This window comes from Apodemus sylvaticus, chromosome 6 (genome assembly GCF_947179515.1).
Source record: "Apodemus sylvaticus chromosome 6, mApoSyl1.1, whole genome shotgun sequence".
Classification (NCBI taxonomy): domain Eukaryota; kingdom Metazoa; phylum Chordata; class Mammalia; order Rodentia; family Muridae; genus Apodemus; species Apodemus sylvaticus.
In genome coordinates, this window is record NC_067477.1 from 6,623,553 (window position 1) to 6,645,978 (window position 22,426).

The 22,426-nt window shown below is 38.2% G+C and overlaps 1 protein-coding gene across 1 annotated transcript; it reads right to left on the reverse strand.

The window, feature by feature from the left end:
- Positions 1 to 1,241: 1,241 nt before the first annotated feature.
- On the reverse strand, positions 1,242 to 4,268 carry LOC127686850 (cold shock domain-containing protein E1-like). Its single transcript, XM_052184855.1, is given in 1 exon segment — positions 1,242 to 4,268. A coding segment is annotated over 1 exon segment (2,304 nt). The 5' UTR covers positions 4,177 to 4,268; the 3' UTR covers positions 1,242 to 1,872.
- Positions 4,269 to 22,426: the final 18,158 nt, after the last annotated feature.

Sequence of the window (22,426 nt, forward strand, 5' to 3'; positions counted from 1 at the left end):
TTAATTAAATATTTTTTCTTAACTCTTACTCCTCTCTCCCTGAATGATTGCTTGATTTCCATCAGAGTTAACCAAACAAAATCCCCAGGAGATGATGTGCTATGTCATTTAGAACCCTTGCTTGGAATACAGAAGATCTGAGAGAGATCCCTGCAATTATTTGCTAAAATCCATGTCAGTGTACCTTAAAGCTACCGAAAGAGAAATGGCACAATACAAATGCTCTCTCATTTACAATAAAGACATTTGTCTCAGAGTTCAATGAATTTTTCAGTTGAAACCTAGGACCTCACCATCTTTAATCACTTGGAAAATTTCAGGACTCATGATGTTGAATCTCACCACAATCAGTATAGAAGTCCCATGTTCTAAGTAGGTAAGGACTGGAGCAATGGACAGATATCACAGCATGCCTTGGATTGGAGGAGGCTTAGGTATTCCCTTGGTATGCACAGATATTTTCCTTTATTTTTGGAAGTATAGAAAATACTAGCATGCTGTAGAGTGCTGCCATATGAAACATGGCTGACACCTGATGAATAAATAAAACAAACACAATAGTTCATATACTTACATATCTTTACTTTTTAAAAACTTGGTATCACTCAACAATTCTTTTCCATGAATCACTACCAAGCTATATTTTTTTTTCAAAAATCAGTAAAACTTTATTCGCTTCCATTCTTTCGCCATTAACATAAAACCGGAGAAAGCAAAAAATGTTTTGTGTTTACAAAGATAAACGGCCTCTTTACCCAGAGTTCAAAACCTCAAATGACAACGGGGAAGATGAAAGCCCTCCCCCACAACCCCTGAGCTGACCCTTGTCATCTTTAGACAAAAAGCCTTCACTCCACTTGCCAGAGACCCTGTTTGGGGCCAATTCAAGATGAAGGCCAAGAAATCAGGCCAATCCGTTCCCGTGATACAAAGCTGAACAGAAGCTACACCAAGGATCAAGTGCCTGTATTGAGCAGGGCACTGGAACCAGGGGCTACTTATTAAAAAAAAACAGGATTCATTTCAGGCACAACTTTTTTATTATTTTTTTTCATTTTGTTTTTAAATCAGTAAAAGAAACTGGGTCCTAGAAGCTACAGTGATCTAAGCAGCAGCAATTTTGTGCATTCGTCTTTTGTTTAAATATGTTTAAATTATCACACTGCTGGCACACTTCATTTGCATGAAATTCTGCACCACACATACTAATTGAAGTAAAGTTATTTAGCCCCTATCCCAGGAAAAAAAAAACCTACTCTGGAAGATAATTTTCACTGAAATGTAATCAAACTTCGTTAAGTGGATTGTGACAAGATTATAAATGATAGAAAAATAACATTTTAACATTTGGCCATCAACTTAAAATCGTTTGCTATATAAATTTTTGCAATTTTTAAAGGTAATATAGTCTACCTTCATATGGTCCTCAGAATTAAAGCATAATGAACAAGGAAAAAAAGGAAAAGAATGCAGCTGAGTTAAGTCATGAAGGTAGAGTATATACTGACTAGAGTGCAGAATTTCATAGGGCCAACAAAGTAACAGTCCGTATTGTTCACTTACACAGGCCAAGTGGAATTTGCAATTACCAGTTGCGTTAAATGCACCAAATAAAGCTCCTAAATTGACACTATAAGGCGCCACCTTAAGTTTTCCAGGCTGCAACTGTGCATAATTTTAAAATGGTTTCTTAAATTTATTTTTTTTTTCTTTAAACATAACACGAGGAAGGTGTTAAAACTGGTGTAATAGCTCAATAGAATAAGTATTCCAGATTTTTTGGGAGGGATGAAGAGGAAGATATTCAGAACCCTTCACCAGAATCCCCCCAACTTGACCATAGTGGATTAATGATGTGCTTTGTGGACGTGGTTAGTCAATGACACCAGCTTGACAGATCTTTCTTTCTGCACCAAATCCCATTGAGTTATCTGGTCCTCTTGGCTGACGAAGAACCATTAGACGTGGAGCACTGGCATCATCCAGGGTGATGTTTTTTAAGCGATTGACCAACCGGTCAGGTCGAGGAGCTGCAACAGCTTTGGGGCCTTCACAGACTCGCCAAACATTACAGGCACTGCATTTCCCAGTGCGCTGATTAAGGATCACTGAGAATTCCACCTCATCTCCTGCCTGTAGCTCAATGCCATCCTGAACTTCTTTCACATGGAAAAACAGCTTCTTGCTATCTCCTACTTCATAGTTAATAAAACCAAACTGATCTTTCACACACTCCACAGTAGCCCTACGAAGGGGTGTGATGTTGTAGGCCATAGTTTGTGCATTTTGGCCAAGTACACACAACTGGAACTTGACACTCTCCCCTTTCTGTAGGCAATCCCCTTTGTTGGCCATTCCAACTATGCCAAAAGGATACACTTCACCTTTCATATCCCCCTCCTCCACAATCTCAATCATTCCTTGCTACTCAATCTGTGTTGGATCAACACATCTCAGAGGACGAATGACTTTACCAGAGTAGATGGTGGGATTAGCTTCCTCAGTAATGCCATTCACTGAGTGCGTTTTGTTCACTTTTTCAGCACTGACTTTATTGCCTTTGCCTTTGGACAAGCTGTATTCAACCATGTCTCCCAGTTCCAGGCTATCAACATCACCAGAGAACTCACTATAATGGAAAAATATTTCCTTATCATGATTAGCTGTTTCAATAAATCCAAAATTATCTTTCAGAGTTGCCACATAACCCAAGAGCCTTTTGGAGTTAGAATTACGACCTAAAAGTCTCACACAAGTTGCAATCTGCTGTCCAGGCCTCTGTTTGTCACTAATACTAAATTCAACCTTATCTCCTAATTGAGGAGAAGTAGATCCTTCCACATCCTTGGCTTGAAAAGCAATAGTCAGTTTCACTCCACAGTCATCATAAGCAATAATGCCATCTTCTGCTTCCTTGTCTTTGCCTTTGTTTGGGCTTGTAGTTTTAGGATTGGAAAAAGTGGCTTCTTTTTCTACGGTGCCCAGAAACCGATGATCTGAATGGGAATGGAATGAAACCGTGCCCTTGGGAAGTTTTTTAATCCTAATAGCATGATTTCTTTGGGCAGAGAGCATATCAGGAACCACAGTAAACTCTACTTCATCTGCAATGTGAAGCTGGTTCCCATCTAGAATTTCACTGAAGTGGAAGAACATACGAGCATCTCGATCCACACACTTGATGAAACCAAAACCATCTCTCATGGCAGCAATCACACCCATATCTCTGGCTTCATTAGTGAACTGAAATGTATTTGATAGAACCTCTATGTTGGTTGCTCGTTCAAATTTGTCCCGTCGGTCTGTTGAAATATTAAACCTAACATGGCCACCTTCCAGCAGGGTCACTTTGGATTTTGTGTCTTTGTCTCCAAAGGGAAGTTCTTTAGGAATCACAAAGTCAACTTTGATTCGTCCTGGCAATGGGTCATTCTGGTTTTTACTGGGTACTTTTGGGATAACTTTGGTAACAGTTCCTTCAAAATGTTCAATGCTGATATCTTCAAAAATGACTGTTCCTTGAGGCAATAGTCTGACATCTGTTGCAACTTCTTTTCCATTTCTGTCCTTGATTGTGAATTCCACGTCATCTCCAGGCTGCGGGGTTTCTAGGTCACCTTTAAATTCACTATAGTGAAAGAATATCTCTTTTACAACATCACCTCTTTCGATAAAGCCAAAAGCCTCCTTCATGACACAAACTACTCCTTGACAGCGAGCTTGTTTCTTTTTCAACAGCATAATATTACGAGCACTTACAGCACCAGTGTGTTTATTGTTATCAATTACAAAGTTAATTTTATCTCCAGTTTCCAGCTGAACATTCCCTTCCACATCTTCAGAGGTATAAGTCAGATAAAATACTTCTTGTCCATTCATTCGTTCCTCAGGATGTATTTCTGGTTTTATCTTCACCAATTTAATAGCAATGGGTTTCCCAGTCCACCGGTCAGATGACACTTCAAATTCAACATCATCTCCTACTTTTAAGTCCTGGAGGTTGCCATTATATTGTGAACAGTGGAAGAAAAGTCTAGCTTGCCGTTCTGAACACTGAATAAATCCATAAGAGGTCAACAGTTTTTCAATAACCCCAGTTTCATGAAGTGCTGCTGAAGTACCATTGGGGTACCCATTGTGTCCATTGTTGTGGAGAAGGTTTGGATCAAAGCTCATCTCGCAGTGATAATCAAATATTGCACTTTCAGTAGTATTTGCTGACTCTTCCTTTTTTCAGCACAAGTTCCAAAGGATAAAAGTTGCTAGTATTAAAAAAAAAAAAAAAAAAAAAAAAAGCCAGAGGAAATGATCTACCAAGCTAATAAAGAATACAACTGCTGCTGCACCGGGCAATCTCACAGTACAGCACTGAAGAAAACAAAGACTACTAGCAGCGTTGGGAAGTGCTCTTTCAAAGCCGTTGAGTAGGCACAAACTTCTTGTTTCAGATCAAGTGTTGTGTCTTCAACTTGTGTACTCTTCTTTGGTGTTGTTGGTTGTTGCGGGTCTGTTCCTTGCCTGATCTGAACTTGAAACAGCAGTTTCAGGTGGTAAAGTCTGTTCCGTTACACTTCATACCCAACAGCTCAGCGCCCCCTCTCCAGCGCCGCCCACCAAGCTATATTTTAAAACTAACTCCTTTCATTTAATATATGTATTCCACATTCACAATCACTGATAATCTATTGAAATCTATCAAAGTATATCTTGATGCTTTCTGTAAATCTAATAATACATAGTGATTAATATGGGGAAAATAACTTAAATAAGATTTTGAAGTTTGAGTTCTGTGTTTAGAGGTGAAGTATGCCATCTTTGCTCCTGTGACTTTGTAGAGGTACAGACAGGTACAAAGGGATCACCCTAGTAGAAGAGTGCTTGGGACACAGCCTGCCAGGGTCCTTCCTGAACCCAGGACAGTGGGTGGACAGTGCTATCACAGCCATCTCTGCACCTAGTCTGCTAGGGGATATCTGCTCTGCATTGAGTCCAACTATTAGAGGTGAGGCCAACATCGTCTTTCCTGCAACTGGCAGGCTGTTACAGCCAGGAACAGAGAGAACACCCAAGTGTAAGATCACTTGGGACTCGGTCTTCCAGGGCCCTACCTGTACCCAGGAGCTGGGCAGCACCACAGCAATCTGTACCAGGCGTAAGCTGGTCAAGCAGGGGTGCTGAGAATGGCTTGCAGGCACACAGGAGGGACAAGCACCAGCCAGTGACAGCAGGACAAACTAACACCCATTGGCAAAAAGCAAAATTAGGAATGATATTAACAGAAATCAAGGCAATATGACACCATCCAAACCCAATTATCCTACAACAATAAATCCTGGATACTGCAACACACCAGGAAAGCAAGTTTTGGATTTAAAATCACAGCTCATGATGCTGACAGAAGGCTTCAAGAAGGACATAAATAACTCCCTTAGAGAAATAGAGGAGAACACAAGTAAATGGGGAGAAGCCCTTGAAGAACTAAGGGGGAAAAACAGGTGAAGGAATTGAACAAAACTATCCAGGAACTAAAGATGGAGGTAGGAACAATAAAGAAATCACAAAGGGAAACAACTCAGGGCATAGAAAATCTAGGAAAGAAGTCAGGAGTCATGGATCCAAGCATTAACAACAGAATACAAGACAAAGAAGACAGAAACTCATACACAGAAGATACCATAGAAAGCATTGATTCAATAGTAAAAGACAGTGAAAATTGCACAAAGGTTGTAACCCAAAACTTCCAGGAAATCCAGGACACAATGAGAAGACCAAACCTAAAGATTATAGGTATAGAAGAGAGTGAAGATTTCCAGTTTAAAGGACCAGTATATGTCTGTAATAAAATTATAGAAGAAAATTTCCCTAACCCGAAGGAAGAGATGCCCATGGATAAAGAAGAACCCTACAGAGCCCCATATATATTTGACCAAAAACGAAATTCCTCCCATCACATAATAATTAAAACACCAAATATACTAAACAAAGAAAGAAAATTAAGAGCAGTAAAAAAAAATGTTAAGTAACATATAAAGGTAGACCTATCCGAATTACACCAAACTTCTCACCAGAGGTGATGACAGTCAGAAGAGCCTGGGCCGATGTCATACAGACACTAAGAGAAAAAAAATGCCAACCCAGACTGCTATATCCTGCAAAACTCTCAATTACCATACATGGAAAAACCAAGGTGTTTCATGACAAAAAAAAAAAAAAATAGACGCTATCTTTTCACAAATCCAGCTCTTCCAAGGATAATGAATGGAAAACACCAAGAAAAGGAGGGAAACTACACACTAGAAAAAGTGAGAAGTTAATCTTCTTTCAGCAAACCCAAAATAAAATAACCACACAAACATAAAAACTAATCAAAAGTAGCAGGATGCAACAATCACTATTCCTAAATGTCTCTTAACATCAATGGACTCAATTCCCCATTAAAAAGATGTAGACTAGCAGACTGTATATGTAAACAGTACCCAACATTTTGCTGCATAAAGGAAATTCATCTCAATGTCAAAGGCAAACACTTTCTCAGAGTAAAAGGTGGGAAAACAGTTTTCCAAACAAATGGTCCCAGGAAAGAAGCTGCAGGAGCCACTCTAATATTCAATAAAATAGATTTTTTAACCAAAAGTCATTAAAAATGTCACAGAAGGATACTTTATACTCATCAAAGGAAAAAATCTACCAGGAAGAACCCTCAATTCTGAACATCTATGGCCAAAATACAAGGTCACCTTCATTCATAAAGGAAACTTTACTAAATTTTAAAGCCTGCATGGCACCCCACACAGTAATTGTGGGTGACTTAAACACTCCACTCCCATCATTGGACAGATCTGAGAATCACAAACTAAACAGAGACACAGTAAAATTAACAGAAGTTTTGGACCAAATAGATTTAAGAGATGTCTATAGAACATTTCATCATAAATCTAAAGAATATACCTTCTTCTTAGCAATTCATGGTACCTTCTCCAAAATTGACCAAAATTGGTCAAAAAACAGACCTCAACAGATATAAGAGGATTGAACTAATTCCATGCCTCCTCTCAGATCACTATGGAATAAGGGTGGCCTTAAATAGCACCAAAAACAACAAAAATCCCGTATACACACGCAAGCTTAACAATGCTCTACTCAATGATACCTTGGTCAAGGAATAAATAAAGACAGAAACCAAAACTATATTGGTATTTAATGAAAATAAAGGCACAACATACACAAATTTAGGGACACAATGAAAGCAGTGATAAGAGGAAAACTCATAGCTCTGAGTTCCTACAAAAAAAGCTGAAGAGAGCATACATTAGCAGCTTAGCATTACACTTGAAAGCTCTAGAAACTATTACACCCAAGAGGAATAGAAGGCAGGAAATCACCAAACTCAGGACTGAAATCAACCAAGTAGAAACAAAAAGACCTTTACAAAGAATCAATAAAACCAGGAGCTGGTTCTTCACGAAAATCAACAAGATAGATAAACCTTTAGCCAGAATAATCAGATGGTACAAAGACAGTATCCAAATTAACAAAATCTGAAATGAAAAGGGAAAAATAACAACAGAAACTGAGGAAATTAAAAAAAATTCAGATCCTATTACAAAAGCCTATACTCAAAACAACTGGAATATTTGGATGAAATGGTCAATTTTCTAGAGAGATACCTAATGCCAAATTTAAATCAGGATCAGATAGACCATCCAAATTGTCCCAAAACCCCTAAAGAAATCCAAGTGGTCATTGACAGTCTCCCAACCAAGAAAATCACAGGACCAGAGAGTTTTAGTGCAGAATTCTATCAGTCCTTCAAAGAAGATCTAACAACGATACACTTCAAACTATTCCACAAAATAGAAACTGTAGGAACTCTACCCAACTCTACGAAGAAACAATTGATATGAAGGCCATACAAAGATCCAAAAAGGAAAAGGAGTTCAGAACAATTGCCCTTATGAATATCAATGCAAAAATACTCAATTAAATTCTTGCAGTCTGATTCCAAGTATACATCAAAATTATCATTCACGAGATTCAAGTAGGCTTCATCCCAGGGATGCAGGGATGGTTTAATATAAGGAAATCCATGAATGTATTCGACTACAAAAACAAACTCAAATAAAAAACCACATGGTTATTTCATTAGATGCTGAAAGAGCATTTAACAAAATTTAGCATCCTTTCATGTTAAAAGTTTTGGAAGGAACAGGAATTCAAGGCCCATACCTAAATATAAAAGCAATAAACAACAAACCGGTAGCCAACATCAAATTAAATGGAGAGAACCTTGAAGTAATCCCGTTAAATCAGGGACTACATAAGGCTGCCCTGTCTCTCAATATTTATTCAATATAGTACTTGGAGTTCTAGCTAGCGTAATTAGACAACAAAAGGAGGTCAAAGGGATACAAATTGTAAAGGAAGAAGTCAAATTATTACTATTGGCAGATTATATGTTAATATGCTTAAGTGACCCAAAAAAACTCCCCCAGAGAACTCCTACAGCTGATAAACAACTTCAGGAAAGTGTCCAGATATAAAATTAACTCAAGCCAATCAGTAGCCTTCCTATACTCAAAAGATAAACATGCTGAGAATGGAAATGACACCCTTCACAACAGACACAATCAATATAAAGTACATTGGTGTGACTCTAACCAAACAAGTGAGATATCTATATGACAGGAACTTCAAGTCTTTGAAGAAAGAAATCAAAGAAGACCTCAGAAGATGGAAAAATCTTCCCTGCTCTTGGATTGGCAGGATTTTTTTTTTAATTTTTATTCGATATAATTTATTTACATTTCAAATGATTTCCCCTTTTCTAGCCCCCCACTCCCCGAAAGTCCCGTAAGCCCACTTCTCTTCCCCTGTCCTCCCACCCACCCCTTCCCACTTCCCCGTACTGGTTTTGCCGAATACTGCTTCACTGAGTCTTTCCAGAACCAGGGGCTACTCCTCCTTTCTTCTTGTACCTCATTTGATGTGTGGATTATGTTTTGGGTATTCCAGTTTTCTAGGTTAATATCCACTTATTAGTGAGTGCATACCATGATTCACCTTTTGAGTCTGGGTTACCTCACTTAGTAGGATGTTCTCTAGCTCCATCCATTTGCCTAAGAATTTCATGAATTCATTGTTTCTAATGGCTGAATAGTACTCCATTGTGTAGATATACCACATTTTTTGCATCCACTATTCTGTTGAGGGATACCTGGGTTCTTCCCAGCATCTGGCAATTATAAATAGGGCTGCTATGAACATAGTAGAGCATGTGTCCTTATTACCTGGAGGGGAATCCTCTGGGTATATGCCCAGGAGTGGTATAGCAGGATCTTCTGGAAGTGAGGTGCCCAGATTTCGGAGGAACCGCCAGACTGCTTTCCAGAGTGGTTGTACCAATTTGCAACCCCACCAGCAGTGGAGGAGTGTTCCTCTTTCTCCATACCCTCTCCAACACCTGCTGTCTCCTGAATTTTTAATCTTAGCCATTCTGACTGGTGTAAGATGAAATCTCAGGGTTGTTTTGATTTGCATTTCCCTAATGACTAATGAAGTTGAGCATTTTTTAAGATGCTTCTCCGCCATCCGAAGTTCTTCAGGTGAGAATTCTTTAACTCTGTACCCCATTTTTTAATAGGCTTGTTCGATTTTCTGGAGTCTAACTTCTTGAGTTCTTTAAATATATTGGATATTAGCCCTCTATCTGATGTAGGATTGGTGAAGATCTTTTCCCAATTTGTTGGTTGCCGATTTGTCCTCTTGATGGTATCCTTTGCCTTACAGAAACTTTGTAATTTTATGAGGTCCCATTTGTCAATTCTTGCTCTTAGAGCATATGCTATTGGTGTTCTGTTCAGAAACTTTCTCCCTGTACTGATGTCCTCAAGGGTCTTCCCCAGTTTCTTTTCTATTAGCTTGAGAGTGTCTGGCTTTATGTGGAAGTCCTTGATCCATTTGGATTTGAGCTTAGTACAAGGAGACAAGGATGGATCAATTTGCATTCTTCTGCATGCTGACAACCAGTTGAACCCGCACCATTTGTTGAAAAGGCTATCTTTTTTCCATTGGATGTTTTCAGCCTCTTTGTCGAGGATCAAGTGGCCATAGGTGTGTGGGTTCATTTCTGGATCTTCAATCCTGTTCCATTGATCCTCCTGCCTGTCACTGTACCAATACCATGCAGTTTTTAACACTATTGCTCTGTAGTATTGCTTGAGGTCAGGGATACTGATTCCCCCAGATTTTCTTTTGTTGCTGAGAATAGTTTTATCTATCCTGGGTTTTTTGTTGTTCAAGATGAATTTGATAATTGCTCTTTCTAACTCTGTGAAGAATTGAGTTGGGATTTTGATGGGTATTGCATTGAATCTGTATATTGCTTTTGGCAAAATGGCCATTTTAACTATATTGATTCTACCGATCCATGAGCATGGGAGGTTTTCCCAATTTTTGAGGTCTTCTTCCATTTCCTTCTTCAGAGTCTTGAAGTTCTTGTCATGCAGATCTTTCACATGTTTGGTAAGAGTCACCCCAAGATACTTTATACTGTTTGTGGCTATTGTGAAGGGGGTCATTTCCCTAATTTCTTTCTCAGCCTGCTTATCATTTGAGTATAGGAAGGCCACTGATTTGCTAGTGTTGATTTTATAACCTGCCACTTTGCTGAAGTTGTTTATCAGCTGTAGGAGCTCTCTAGTGGAGTTTTTTGGGTCACTTAGGTAGACGATCATGTCGTCTGCAAATAATGATAGTTTGACTTCTTCCTTTCCAATTTGTATCCCTTTGACCTCCTAATGTTGTCAAATTGCCCGAGCTAGTACCTCAAGTACGATATTGAAAAGATAAGGAGAAAGGGGGCAGCCTTGTCTGGTCCCTGATTTCAGTGGGATTGCTTCAAGTTTCTCTCCATTTAGTTTGATGCTGGCTACCGGTTTGCTGTATATTGCTTTTACTCTGTTTAGGTATGGGCCTTGAATTCCTGTTCTCTCCAAGACTTTAAGCATGAAAGCATGCTGAATTTTGTCAAATGCTTTTTCAGCATCCAATGAAATGACCATGTGGTTTTGTTCTTTGAGTTTGTTTATGTAGTGGATTGCATTGATGGATTTCCGTATATTGAACCAACCTTGCATTCCCGGGATAAAGCCTACTTGATCATGGTGGATGATCGTTTTGATGTGTTCTTGGATTCGGTTGGCAAGAATTTTATTGAGTATTTTTGCATCGATGTTCATAAGGGAAATTGGTCTGAAGTTCTCTTTCTTTGTTGGATCTTTGTGTGGTTTTGGTATCAGCGTAATTGTGGCTTCATAGAAGGAATTGGGTAGTGTTCCTTCTGTTTCTATTTTGTGGAATAATTTGAAGAGTATTGGTGTTAACTCTTCTTTGAAGGTCTGATAGAATTCTGCACTGAAACCATCTGGTCCTGTGCTTTTTTTGGTTGGAAGACTTTCTATGACTCCTTCTATTTCTTTAGGCATTATGGGACTGTTTAGATGGTCTAGTTGGTCCTGATTTAATTTTGGTATTTGGTATCTGTCAAGGAAATTGTCCATTTCCTCCAGATTCTCCAGGTGTGTTGAGTACAGTCTCTTGTAGTATGATCTAATGATTTTTTGGATTTCCTCAGTTTCTGTTGTTAAATCTCCCTTTTCATTTCTAAGTTTGTTAATTTGGATACTTTCTCTGTGCCCTTTGGTCAGTCTGGCTAAGGGTTTATCTATCTTGTTGATTTTCTCAAAGAACCAGATCCTGGTTGTGTTGATTTTTTGTATGTTCTCTTTGTTTCTACTTGATTGATTTCGGCCCCGAGTTTGATGATTTCCTGCCTTCTACTCCTCCTGGGTGAAATAACTTCTTTTTGTTCCAGGGCTCTCAGGTGTGTCATTAAGCTGGTAATGTATGCTCTCTCCATTTTCTTTTTGGAGGCACTCAGGACTATGTGTTTTCCTCTTAGCACTGCTTTCATTGTGTCCCAGAGATTTGGGTATGTTGTGTTTTAATTTTCATTGTGTTCTAAAAAGTCTTTAATTTCTTTCTTTATTTCTTCCTTGACCAAGGTATCATTGAGTAGAATATTGTTCGGTTTCCACGTGTAAGTGGGTTTTCTGTTGTTTTTGTTTCTATTGAAGACCACTTTTACTCCATAGTGATCTGATAGGAGTCATGGGATTAGTTCGATCTTCTTATATTTGTTGAGGTCTGTCTTGTGACCAATTATATGGTCGATTTTGGGGAAGGTGCCATGAGGTGCTGAGAAAAAGGTATATTCTTTTGTTTTAGGATAGAATGTTCTATATATATCTGTTAAATCTAATTGGTCCAAAGCTTCAATTAGTTTCATTGTGTCCCTGTTTAATTTCTGTTTTCCTGATCAGTCCATTGAGGAAAGTGCAGTGTTGAAGTCACCCACAATTATTGTGTTAGGTGCAATGTGTGCTTTGAGTTTTAATAAAGTTTCTTTTATGAAAGAGGATGCCCTTGCATTTGGAGCATAGATGTTCAGGATTGAGAGTTCTTCTTGTTGTATTTTTCCTTTGACCAGCAAGAAGTGTCCCTCAGAGTCTCTTTTGATGACTTTGGGTTGAAAGTCAATTTTATCTGATATTAAAATGGCTACTCCAGCTTGTTTCCTGAGACCATTTGCTTGTAAAATTGTCTTCCAGCCTTTTACTCTAAGGTAGTGTTTGTCTTTGACCCTGAGGTGTGTTTCCTGTAAGCAGCAAAATGTAGGGTCCTGTTTATGTATCCAGTCAGTTAGTCTGTGTCTTTTTATTGGGGCATTAAGTCCATTGATGTTAAGAGATATTAAGAAATAGTGATTGTTACTTCCTGTCATTTTTGACGTTATTTTTTTAAATTTGATTGCTTAACTTCTTTTGGGTTTGATGAAAGGTTACTATCTTGCTTTTTCCAGGATGAAGTTTCCCTCCTTGTATTGGTGTTTTCCTCCTATTATCCTTGGTAGGGCTGGGTTTGTGGATAGATATTGGGTAAACTTGGTTTTGTCATGAAATATCGTAGTTTCTCCATCTACGGTGATTGAGAGTTTTGCTGGATATAGTAGTTTTGGTTGGCATTTGTGTTCTCTTAGAATCTGCATGAGATCTGCCCAGGACCTTCTAGCCTTCATAGTCTCAGGTGAAAAGTCTGCTGTGATTCTGATAGGTCTTCCTTTATATGCTACTTGGCCTTTTTCTCTTACTGTCTTTAATATTCTTTCTTTCTTTAGAACATTTGGTGTTTTGATTATTATGTGACGGGAAGTATTTCTGTTCTGGTCCAGTCTGTTTGGAGTTCTGTAGGCTTCTTGTATATTCATGGGCATCTCTCTCTTTAGGTTAGGGAAGTTTTCTTCCATAATTTTATTGAAGATATTTGCTGGCCCTTTAAGTTGTAAATCTTCACTCTCATCTATGCCTATAATCCTTAGGTTTGATCTTCTCATTGTGTCCTGGATTTCCTGGATATTTTGGGTTACAAGCTTTTTGCATTTTGCATTATCTTTAACTGTTGAGTCCATGGTTTCTATGGAATCTTCAGCATCTGAGATTCTTTCTTCTATCTCTTGTATTCTGCTGTTGATTTTTGCATCTCTGTCCCCTGATTTCTTCCCAAGGCTTTTTATCTCCAAAGTTGTCTTTCTTTGAGTTTTCTTTGTTGTTTCGACTTCTGATTTTAGATCCTGAATGGTTTTGCTTAGCTCCTTCACTTGCTTGTTTGTGCTTTCCTGTAATTCTTTAAGAGATTTTTGTGTTTCCTCTTTCATGACCTCAGACTGTTGACCAAAGTTCTCCTGTATTTCTTTAAGTGTTTTTTGCGTTTCCTCATTGTTGGCTTTTGTATTCTCCTGGATTTCTTTCAATGATTTTTGTGTTTCCCTTGCAAGGGCTTCTAACTTTTGATCCTTTTTCTCCTGAATTTCTTTAAGTATGTCCTTCATGTGTTCCTGTACCAGCATCATGACCAGTGATTTTTCATCCAAATCTTGTTTTACTGGTGTGATGGGGTATCCAGGACATGTTGGTAGACGAGAATTGGGTTCAGATATTGCCATATTGCCTTGATTTCTGTTAGTGACGTTCCTGCGTTTGCCTTTTGCCATCTAGTTCTCACTGGTGTTAGTTTGTCTTGTCAGTGCTGGACTCACCAGTGCAAGCTGCCCCTTCCCAGTTGGCCTCTGGTCCACATCTTACTTCCTGCACTGCCTGTAGACAGGGTGCTGCTGCCCAGGGAATCAGGCACCGGAAGGCTCCCTCTGGGGCCCGCTGGATTCACCGGAGCACACCGACTTCTCCCAGCTGGCCACCCAGAAGCTCCTCTAGCCTCTTGCAGGACCTGGAGATGTGGTGCGGCCACCCAGGCTGATCTGGATCCGAAAGTGGAGAGAGTTGAGCTGAGGGCTCCTGCCTGAGGCCTTGCCCCAGATTGTGTCTGTGGACCAGATGGAGCCCGTGTGCACCCCCAGGGAGCACCGAAGGTGTATGCTGCTGGGAGCTCCCCTGTGTTCTGATCACTCCGCTGGGCAACCGATCCCCCAACCGGGCTGGCGCACACAAGGTTAGCCTGGCCACCCAGGCCCTGAGTCCAGGCAAAAGCCTGGGAGGCCGAGGTCTGAGCAAAGTTCCCCTAGGGCTATGACTGTTAATTGGGTCTGGGATTGGCAGGATTAATATAGTAAAAATTGACATCTTGCCAAAAGCAATATACAGATTCAATGCAATCCTCATCAAGATCCCAACTCAATTCTTCATAGAGTTAGAAAGAGCAATTCTCCAATTCACCAGGAATAACAAAAAAACCCAGAATAGCTAAAACTATTCTCAACAGTAAAAGGACTTCTCTGGAAATCAGTATCCCTGACCTTAAGCAGTACTACAGAGCAATTGTTTTAAAAACTGCATGGTATTGGTACAGTGACAGGCAGGTAGATCAATGGAGTAAAATTGAAGACCCAGAAATGAGCCCACATACCTATACTCACTTGATCTTTGACAAAGGAGCTATCACCATTCAGTGGAAAAAAGATAGTCTTTCCAACAAATGGTGCTGGTTCAACTGAAGGTCAGCATGCAGAAGAATGCAAATTGATTCATTCTTATCTCCTTGTACTAAGCTCAAGTCCAAGTGGATCAAGAACCTCCACATAAAACCAGACACACTGAAACTAATAGAAAGAAATTGGGGCAGCGCCTTAAGCACGTGGGCACAGGGGAAAATTTCCTGAACAGAACACATATGCTCTAAGATCAAGAATTGTCAAATGAGACCTCATAAAATTACAAAGTCTCTGTAAGGCAAAGGACACTGTCAGCAGGACAAAACAGCAACTAACAAATTATGAAAATAGCTTTTCCATCACTATATCTGACAGAGCACTAATATCCATGATATACAAAGGACTCAAGAAGGTGGACCCCAGAGAGCCAAATCACCCTATTAAAAATGGAGTACTGAGCTAAAAAAGAATACTCACCTGAGGAATATTGAATGGCTGAGAAGCACCTAAAGAAATGTCCAACATCTTTAGTCATCAGGGAAATGCAAATCAAAACAGCCCTGAGATTTCACCTCACACCAATCAGAATGGCTAAGATCAAAAACTCAGAAGAAAACAGGTGCTGATGAGGATGTGGAGAAAGAGGAACACTCCTCCATTGCTGGTGGGGTTCCACAACTACTCTGAAATCAGTCTGGTGGTTCCTCAGAAAACTGGGCATGATACTACAGGAGGACCCTGCTATATCACTCCTGGGCATATATCCAGACGATTCCCTAGTATATACTAAGGACACATGCTCAATAAATCTGTTCTCTAAAAGTGCTGAAGTTTTTTCCTAATGGTTGGTGTCAGGAATAAATTTTATAAAATAAAAATGAATGCCATTGAAAAGACATACAAGATATTACTCACCTCTCTCTTTTACTGCAAAAAAAAAAAAAAAAAAAAAAAAAAAAAAAAAAAAAAACCTTCAAATAGAACATGAAAAGCTGTGAGGTTTCAAAGATTCAATTTTTTAATTTCTTTTTTACTTAAAGTTAATTTTTATTGTATTTACCCCTCTTCCAGATTTCCCCAAAAGTCAAGTCTTAACATAGTTTCTTGCAAATAGCTCCATTAAATGACTAGGAGAAAGAGAGTGAGTTGAGTCACACCACTAAAAAATGATAAAATAGTAATTACTTAAATTTTGGTAAAATAATTAGAACCTGAAAAAGAATGCTCACAAATAATTATACATTTAGAAATAGAGAAGATAAGAACATATCACCACCAAAAGAAGAAACAGGAGTCCCAACAATGGCAAGACATATCTGATTTATATTTAACATGTCTACTCATATACAATAAATTTCCTTCCTACATAAAAGGAGATTTGAAACCATCCTTTTTCTCAAGTATATATAAATTTGTTCTATCTTTTAAAACAAATGACCTTACAATATAAATTGTGTATTAAAAATATTAAAGTAATATTATTAATGTAAAAAAGATTTTGAAGTTTATTAGAAATGGATAAATTTCATTAAAAATACAGAGTAGTACATATAATGCTGTTTTTGTTTTGTCAGTGTTTTCTCTCTCTAGGCATTCATATCGCTAAGACTTCCATCACATAACTAATTATAATGGTGGATGGGAAGCCAATGAGCTTCCTTGTTTTCAGAAAACCCAGCACAGTCTTGTCTCTGCAGTGGGGCAGAGGAACCCAGCCCACTTCTTCCCATTTAGTGATCAGAGCTGAACCCGATCTGTTGCAGGATATTTTATCACAGTGATCTCATGATTATGTTATTTACTGAAAAGTCCTGTTTTCAGTTGTCAAGTGGTTAAGCCATATCAAACACCTTTAATCCAATAGCTTTCTTTTTTTGTAAGCAAGATTAAATAAAGCCAAAACACATAAAGAGGTACAGAAAACAATGAGTTAACAGGGAGTGAACACAGGAAAAATCTTGGAGATTGAGTGGAAGATTGACACAAAGGCACACAGGAAGTAGAAGGGAGGAGCAATGAGACTGAAGGATTTTTTTTTCTGTGGAGGAGATGTTGCTTTTGGGATGCTGGCTGCAGAAAAGTGGCAGCTGGGTGCTTTCTTTTTCTTGGCTAGCTAGCATTAATCACAGCATATAGCTCTTAAGGCTTTATTTGTAAACTGAACATTTACAATAAAAAAACAACCTGGAGTTGAAGCTGAGCTGAATTTTTCATGTTGCTGTTTTAAAAATTAATTTGTAGGATCATGAGATACTGAGTATGTTAGTTGACATGTGTTATAAAATGTAGACATGTATCATAGTTTCCTAACCAAGATTTTCTTTCTTTTTTTTATTCGATATATTTTTTTTATTTACATTTCAAATGATTTCCCCTTTTCTAGCCCCCCACTCCCCGAAAGTCACATAAGCCCCCTTCCCTCCCCCTGTTCTCCCACCCACCCCTTCCCACTTCCCTGTTCTGGTTTTGCCCCACACTGCTACACTGAGTCTTTCCAGAACCAGGAGCCACTCCTCCGTTCTTCTTGTACATCATTTGATGTGTGGATTATGTTTTGGGTATTCCAGTTTTCCAGGCTAATATCCACTTATTAGTGAGTACATACCATGACTGATCTTTTGAGATTGGCCTAACCAAGATTTTCATAGTTTGTAGGTGCTTAGCTAGTTTTGTCTGGCAGAGTCTTGCCCTGAAATGGTCCCTGAGACTTTCCTTTGCAGACTTTGGATTAACATTCTATACCAACTGAATAAAATATATATGCCAGGACCCAGAGTCTGAAATAGATTATTGAAAGTTACCATATCTTTGATAGCAAACTATGTGTAATCCCTAAAGTACCTATTAACCACTCAATAGATAATTCCCAAAACAGCCTTATATGAAAGGAAGAAGTCTGAGAGGTGAAGACACACTCATATTTTAACACACAAAATACTCAATGAGGAGGTTTCAGAGCCCAGACACAAACCTTCCTTCAAGTTCCCCAGGACAAGGGGACTGCTCAGCACATATCGATCTCAGGAGCAGCACTTAATGCTGGTCTCTGATGTGAGATCTGCATCTCTCTTTGAGATTTTTCCATGAAATCCTGCCCATAAATGTGGTCTGTAGAATTTATGAATATCTGGAGTCTTACAACAATATATTTTTGCTAAAAAAAAAATACCACCCTTACTTACAAGAACATAATATAGAACATTGGTTATTTAGAAATGTTGCTGACTTGTTCAAAGAAACATATGCTGAGAAAGTTCATAGATATTGGTAAGTCTGGATTGATTCTCAATGTGATACAATTATTATACAACTAAGGGGGCCTATGGGGCTTTCGAGGTATGGTGGGTCAGAAAAGGGAAAATCATATGAAATGTAAATAAAATATATTGAATAAAAAAAGCAAAAGGATTTCATATTCAATAAGGAAAACAAGATTAAGAGCATGAGGCTCAGTAACCTATAAGGACTCACATCTCAAAGCATGCTGTCACTGAGGTATTTGCCTAATACTCTAATGTGATCCATTTGCAATTTAGAGAGGTTAATTTTAAGATGTGACTCTTATTTCAAGTGTCTAATTTTTCTACACAAGCAAAATAAAATTGGCATCTAACCTTCAAGTTCTAAACACTGAAATCAGGTATTTAATACAAGACTAGCTATGTGTGAATCTTTGAAGGGACTCTTTGAAAGGACTTGAAAATACCAGTAAGAATGTCATGACACATTGCCCACAAATCTTCTACATTTGTAGGAAATGAATCAGTGGATGGGGAAATTAAGGAGACATAATTGTGATCATAAGACTGATGAGTGGACCTGAAATGAGGATGTATGGTTTACCTTCCTCTTCTTGATACCTTCTGGTATTAAGTTCCTGGTGCAGTAAAGTCCCTCACACAACCCAAGTCTGTCACAGGCCTTCCCATGTACTTTCTTCTCCAAAACCCTGATTGTTCTTTCATAAATGTCCATGTATTAGGCTTCTTTGTTTGTTTGTGTAGCAAGAGAACATGACCAAATGCCACTTTTGGGGGAAAATGAGTTTACTATGTCCTCTGGTTCCAGAGGGGGCATCAAAAATGGAAAGAAGGCATAGCAACAGGTGCAAGGAGAGGAAACATGAAGACCACTTTTCATGAAAGAGAAGGCTAAGAGCTGGGGTGACTCTAAATTGAAAACCCACTGATGTATATAATACAGCAAGGCTCAATGCACCATAAGTCTCATAACTTCCCCAAACCACATTACTGATCAAGAGCCAAGATTTCAGATGAGTCTGATGGAGACATTTTTCATTAAAACCACAATATTTGAGCTATTCCTACGAAGATGTAAGAATCACGTATTTCCTGTCCACTCTATCATTATGTGTGAAGAACAATTATTTTTATTAAGTAATTATGGGTATGAGAATTACCCTTTAAATAAATAAAAGATGTTAGCATTTCATCATGGAGAATTCTTGTGGGAAATGAGAAACTCTGTTCATGTAATTGGGATATATCTACGTACGAGTAAATCTCTCATTGCTATTGATAGATATGTGAGTGTCTTCGATTATATGAGGGGAAAAAAGCTTGCAAGATGGTACAACCACTCTGGAAATCAGTCTGGCGGTTCCTCAGAAAACTGGACATGACACTTCTGGAGGACCCTGCTATACATCTCCTGGGCATATACCCAGAGGACTCGCTGGCATGCAATAAGGACACATGCTCCACTCTGTTCATTGAAGCCTTGTTTATAATAGCCAGAAGCTGGAAAGAACCCATATGTCCCTCAATGGAGGAATGAATACAGAAAATGTGGTATATTTGCACAATGGAATATTACTCAGCAATTAAAAACAATGAATTCATGAAATTCTTAGCCAAATGGTTGGAACTGGAAAATATCATCCTAATTAGCATATCAAATGATACACATGAAGATGGAAATAGTGGGCCCTGGTTCTGAAGAGACTTGATCCAGCATTGTAGGGGAGTACAGGATAGAGAAATGGGAGGGGCTGATTGGGAAATGGGTGGAGAGAAGAGGGCTTATGAGACTGATGGGGAGTGGGAAACTGGGAAATGGGAAAGCATTTGGAATGTAAACAAAGAATATAGAAAATAAAAAGTAATTTTTTATGAATTAAGATCTGCATTCAGCATTCATAAATTTTAATAGTTTTAAAACTATCAAATTGTGTGGTGTTGCTTTCTGCAAATCAAATAAAAGCAGAGGGGTGCATATTGGTAAAACCAAACTAAAATAAATTTCAAATTTATTAAAAATACATAAATTAGATTAAAATACATAATAATTTGTGCTATACCTCTTTTTTAGATTCTCATTATTTTCTCTATATAGGCATTCATAACTCTTAAGAGTTCTACCACAGAACTAGTTATACTTGAGAAGGGCAGGCCAATGAGCCTCCTTGTTTTCACCGAAACCAGCACAGCTATGTCTCTGCAGTTGGGGATGTGGGGACCAATCCTGGATTCCATAGTCTTCCCATTTAGTGATTAGTACAAAATACAGTCTGCTACAGAATATTTTATCAGTGTGTTATTTACTGAAATAATTTGTTTTCAGTTGTGGTGTGATTAAATAAAAAAAAACACCTTTAATCCAATAGCTTTCTGTTTATTGAGTACAGGATTAAATGAAGTCAACCATAGTGGAAGATGTGGAACAGTCAGTTAATAAGGAATAAACATAGGGAAAATCATGGAGGGTAAATGGCGGATTGATAGAGAGTTGCAAGGAGTTGAAGGGAGAGGCATTGAGACTGTGGGGTTTTTTGACTATGGGAGAACTTTTTTGATTTTAGATGCAGAGAAAGGTCAGGTGATTGCTTTCTCTCTTTCTGTGACTTAGCATACTTTCACCCCATCATCTGGTTCCTGAGTACTGACAAATTGAACATTGGAGATTAAAGAAACCTGGAGTTTAAATTGAGCTAAATTTTTCATTTTACTCTTTAAAAGGTTATTGGTGTGTACATGAGATACTGAATATGTTAGTTGATATGTGTTATAGAATGTAGATATGTATTTCATAGCTTCTTAACCAAGTATTTTATTGATCTGTCTGACAGAGTCTTGGATAAACCTAGATGGTCCCTGAGGTGTTACTATACAGCATTTTGATTAACAATCTGTAATAACTGAATTAAATATATATGTGAGTATGCAGAGACTGAAGTGGATTGGAGAAAGTAACCATAACTTTGCCAGCAAACTATATACCATCCGTCAAGTACCTATTTATCACCATCATAGTTAATTCAAAGAACAGATTTATCTGAAAGTCAGAAGCTGAGAGGTAAGGACACATAAATATATCCCTCTAAAAATATACAATGAGGAGACTTCAGAGTCCAGATACAAACCTTTCTATAGTCACAGGATTCAGGGTCTTCTCAGCCCATACAGAGATCAGAAGCAGAACTGAGTACTGGTCTCTGGTGTCAGATCTGTATTTGCCTTTGAAGTTTTTCTTGAAATCTTGTCTATATATGTGGGCTGTAGATTATAAGGATATCTGGAGTTTTACTAAAACATAATTTTGCTAAAAATTAAACCACTGACTTACATTAAAATAACATAGAACATTGGTTATACCAGAAACTTCATCAAATATTTCAAAGAATCATCATGCTGAGAAAGTTCAGAGTCTCACAGACACACTCTGAGTTGAGTCTCATTATCACAAATTCATTATATAACTATTAAAAAGGGTTTGGTATTCAGAGCGTCTACAAAATTAAGTGCATGAGGGTCAGTAACCTATAAGCCCTATCTCATTTCAAAGCTTCCTTCTGTCTCTGAGGACTGTGCATCACGCTTTAATGTGGACCATTGACAATTTAAAGTGCATATTTTATTAATCCATGACTCTAATTTTATGTCTTTTAATTATTTTATTAAAACAAATAATGTGACATATGACACCCAAGTTCTAAAACCATAGATAGGTTATCTAATACAAGTCCAGCTGTGTTTGAATCTATAGGTCTTTCAGAGGTCTTGGAAACAATAGTAAGAGTTTGTCCACAAATCTTGTGCATTTCTTGAATAATTAGTTGGGGAAATTAAGTAGACATAAATTTGATCACAAGACTAATGAGTGGAACTGAGATATTGATATGTGATGTGCCTTGCTCTTCCTAACATCTCACATTAATTTCCTGGTACAACATAGTCCGTCACCCCACTAAGAGTCTGTCACAGAAGACCCAATGTACCATCCTTGCCATAACTCTGATCCTTCTTTTATATTTGCACATATTTTAAGCTTGTTTTATTTTTTGGGTTTTTTTTGCTGTTGCTTAACAAAAGAATTTTATCAAATGCCGCTTCTGGGAGAAAATGAGTATACCTTGTCTGGTAGCCATCCAGCAGGCACAAGCAAACTGGGTTTACCTAAAAGGAG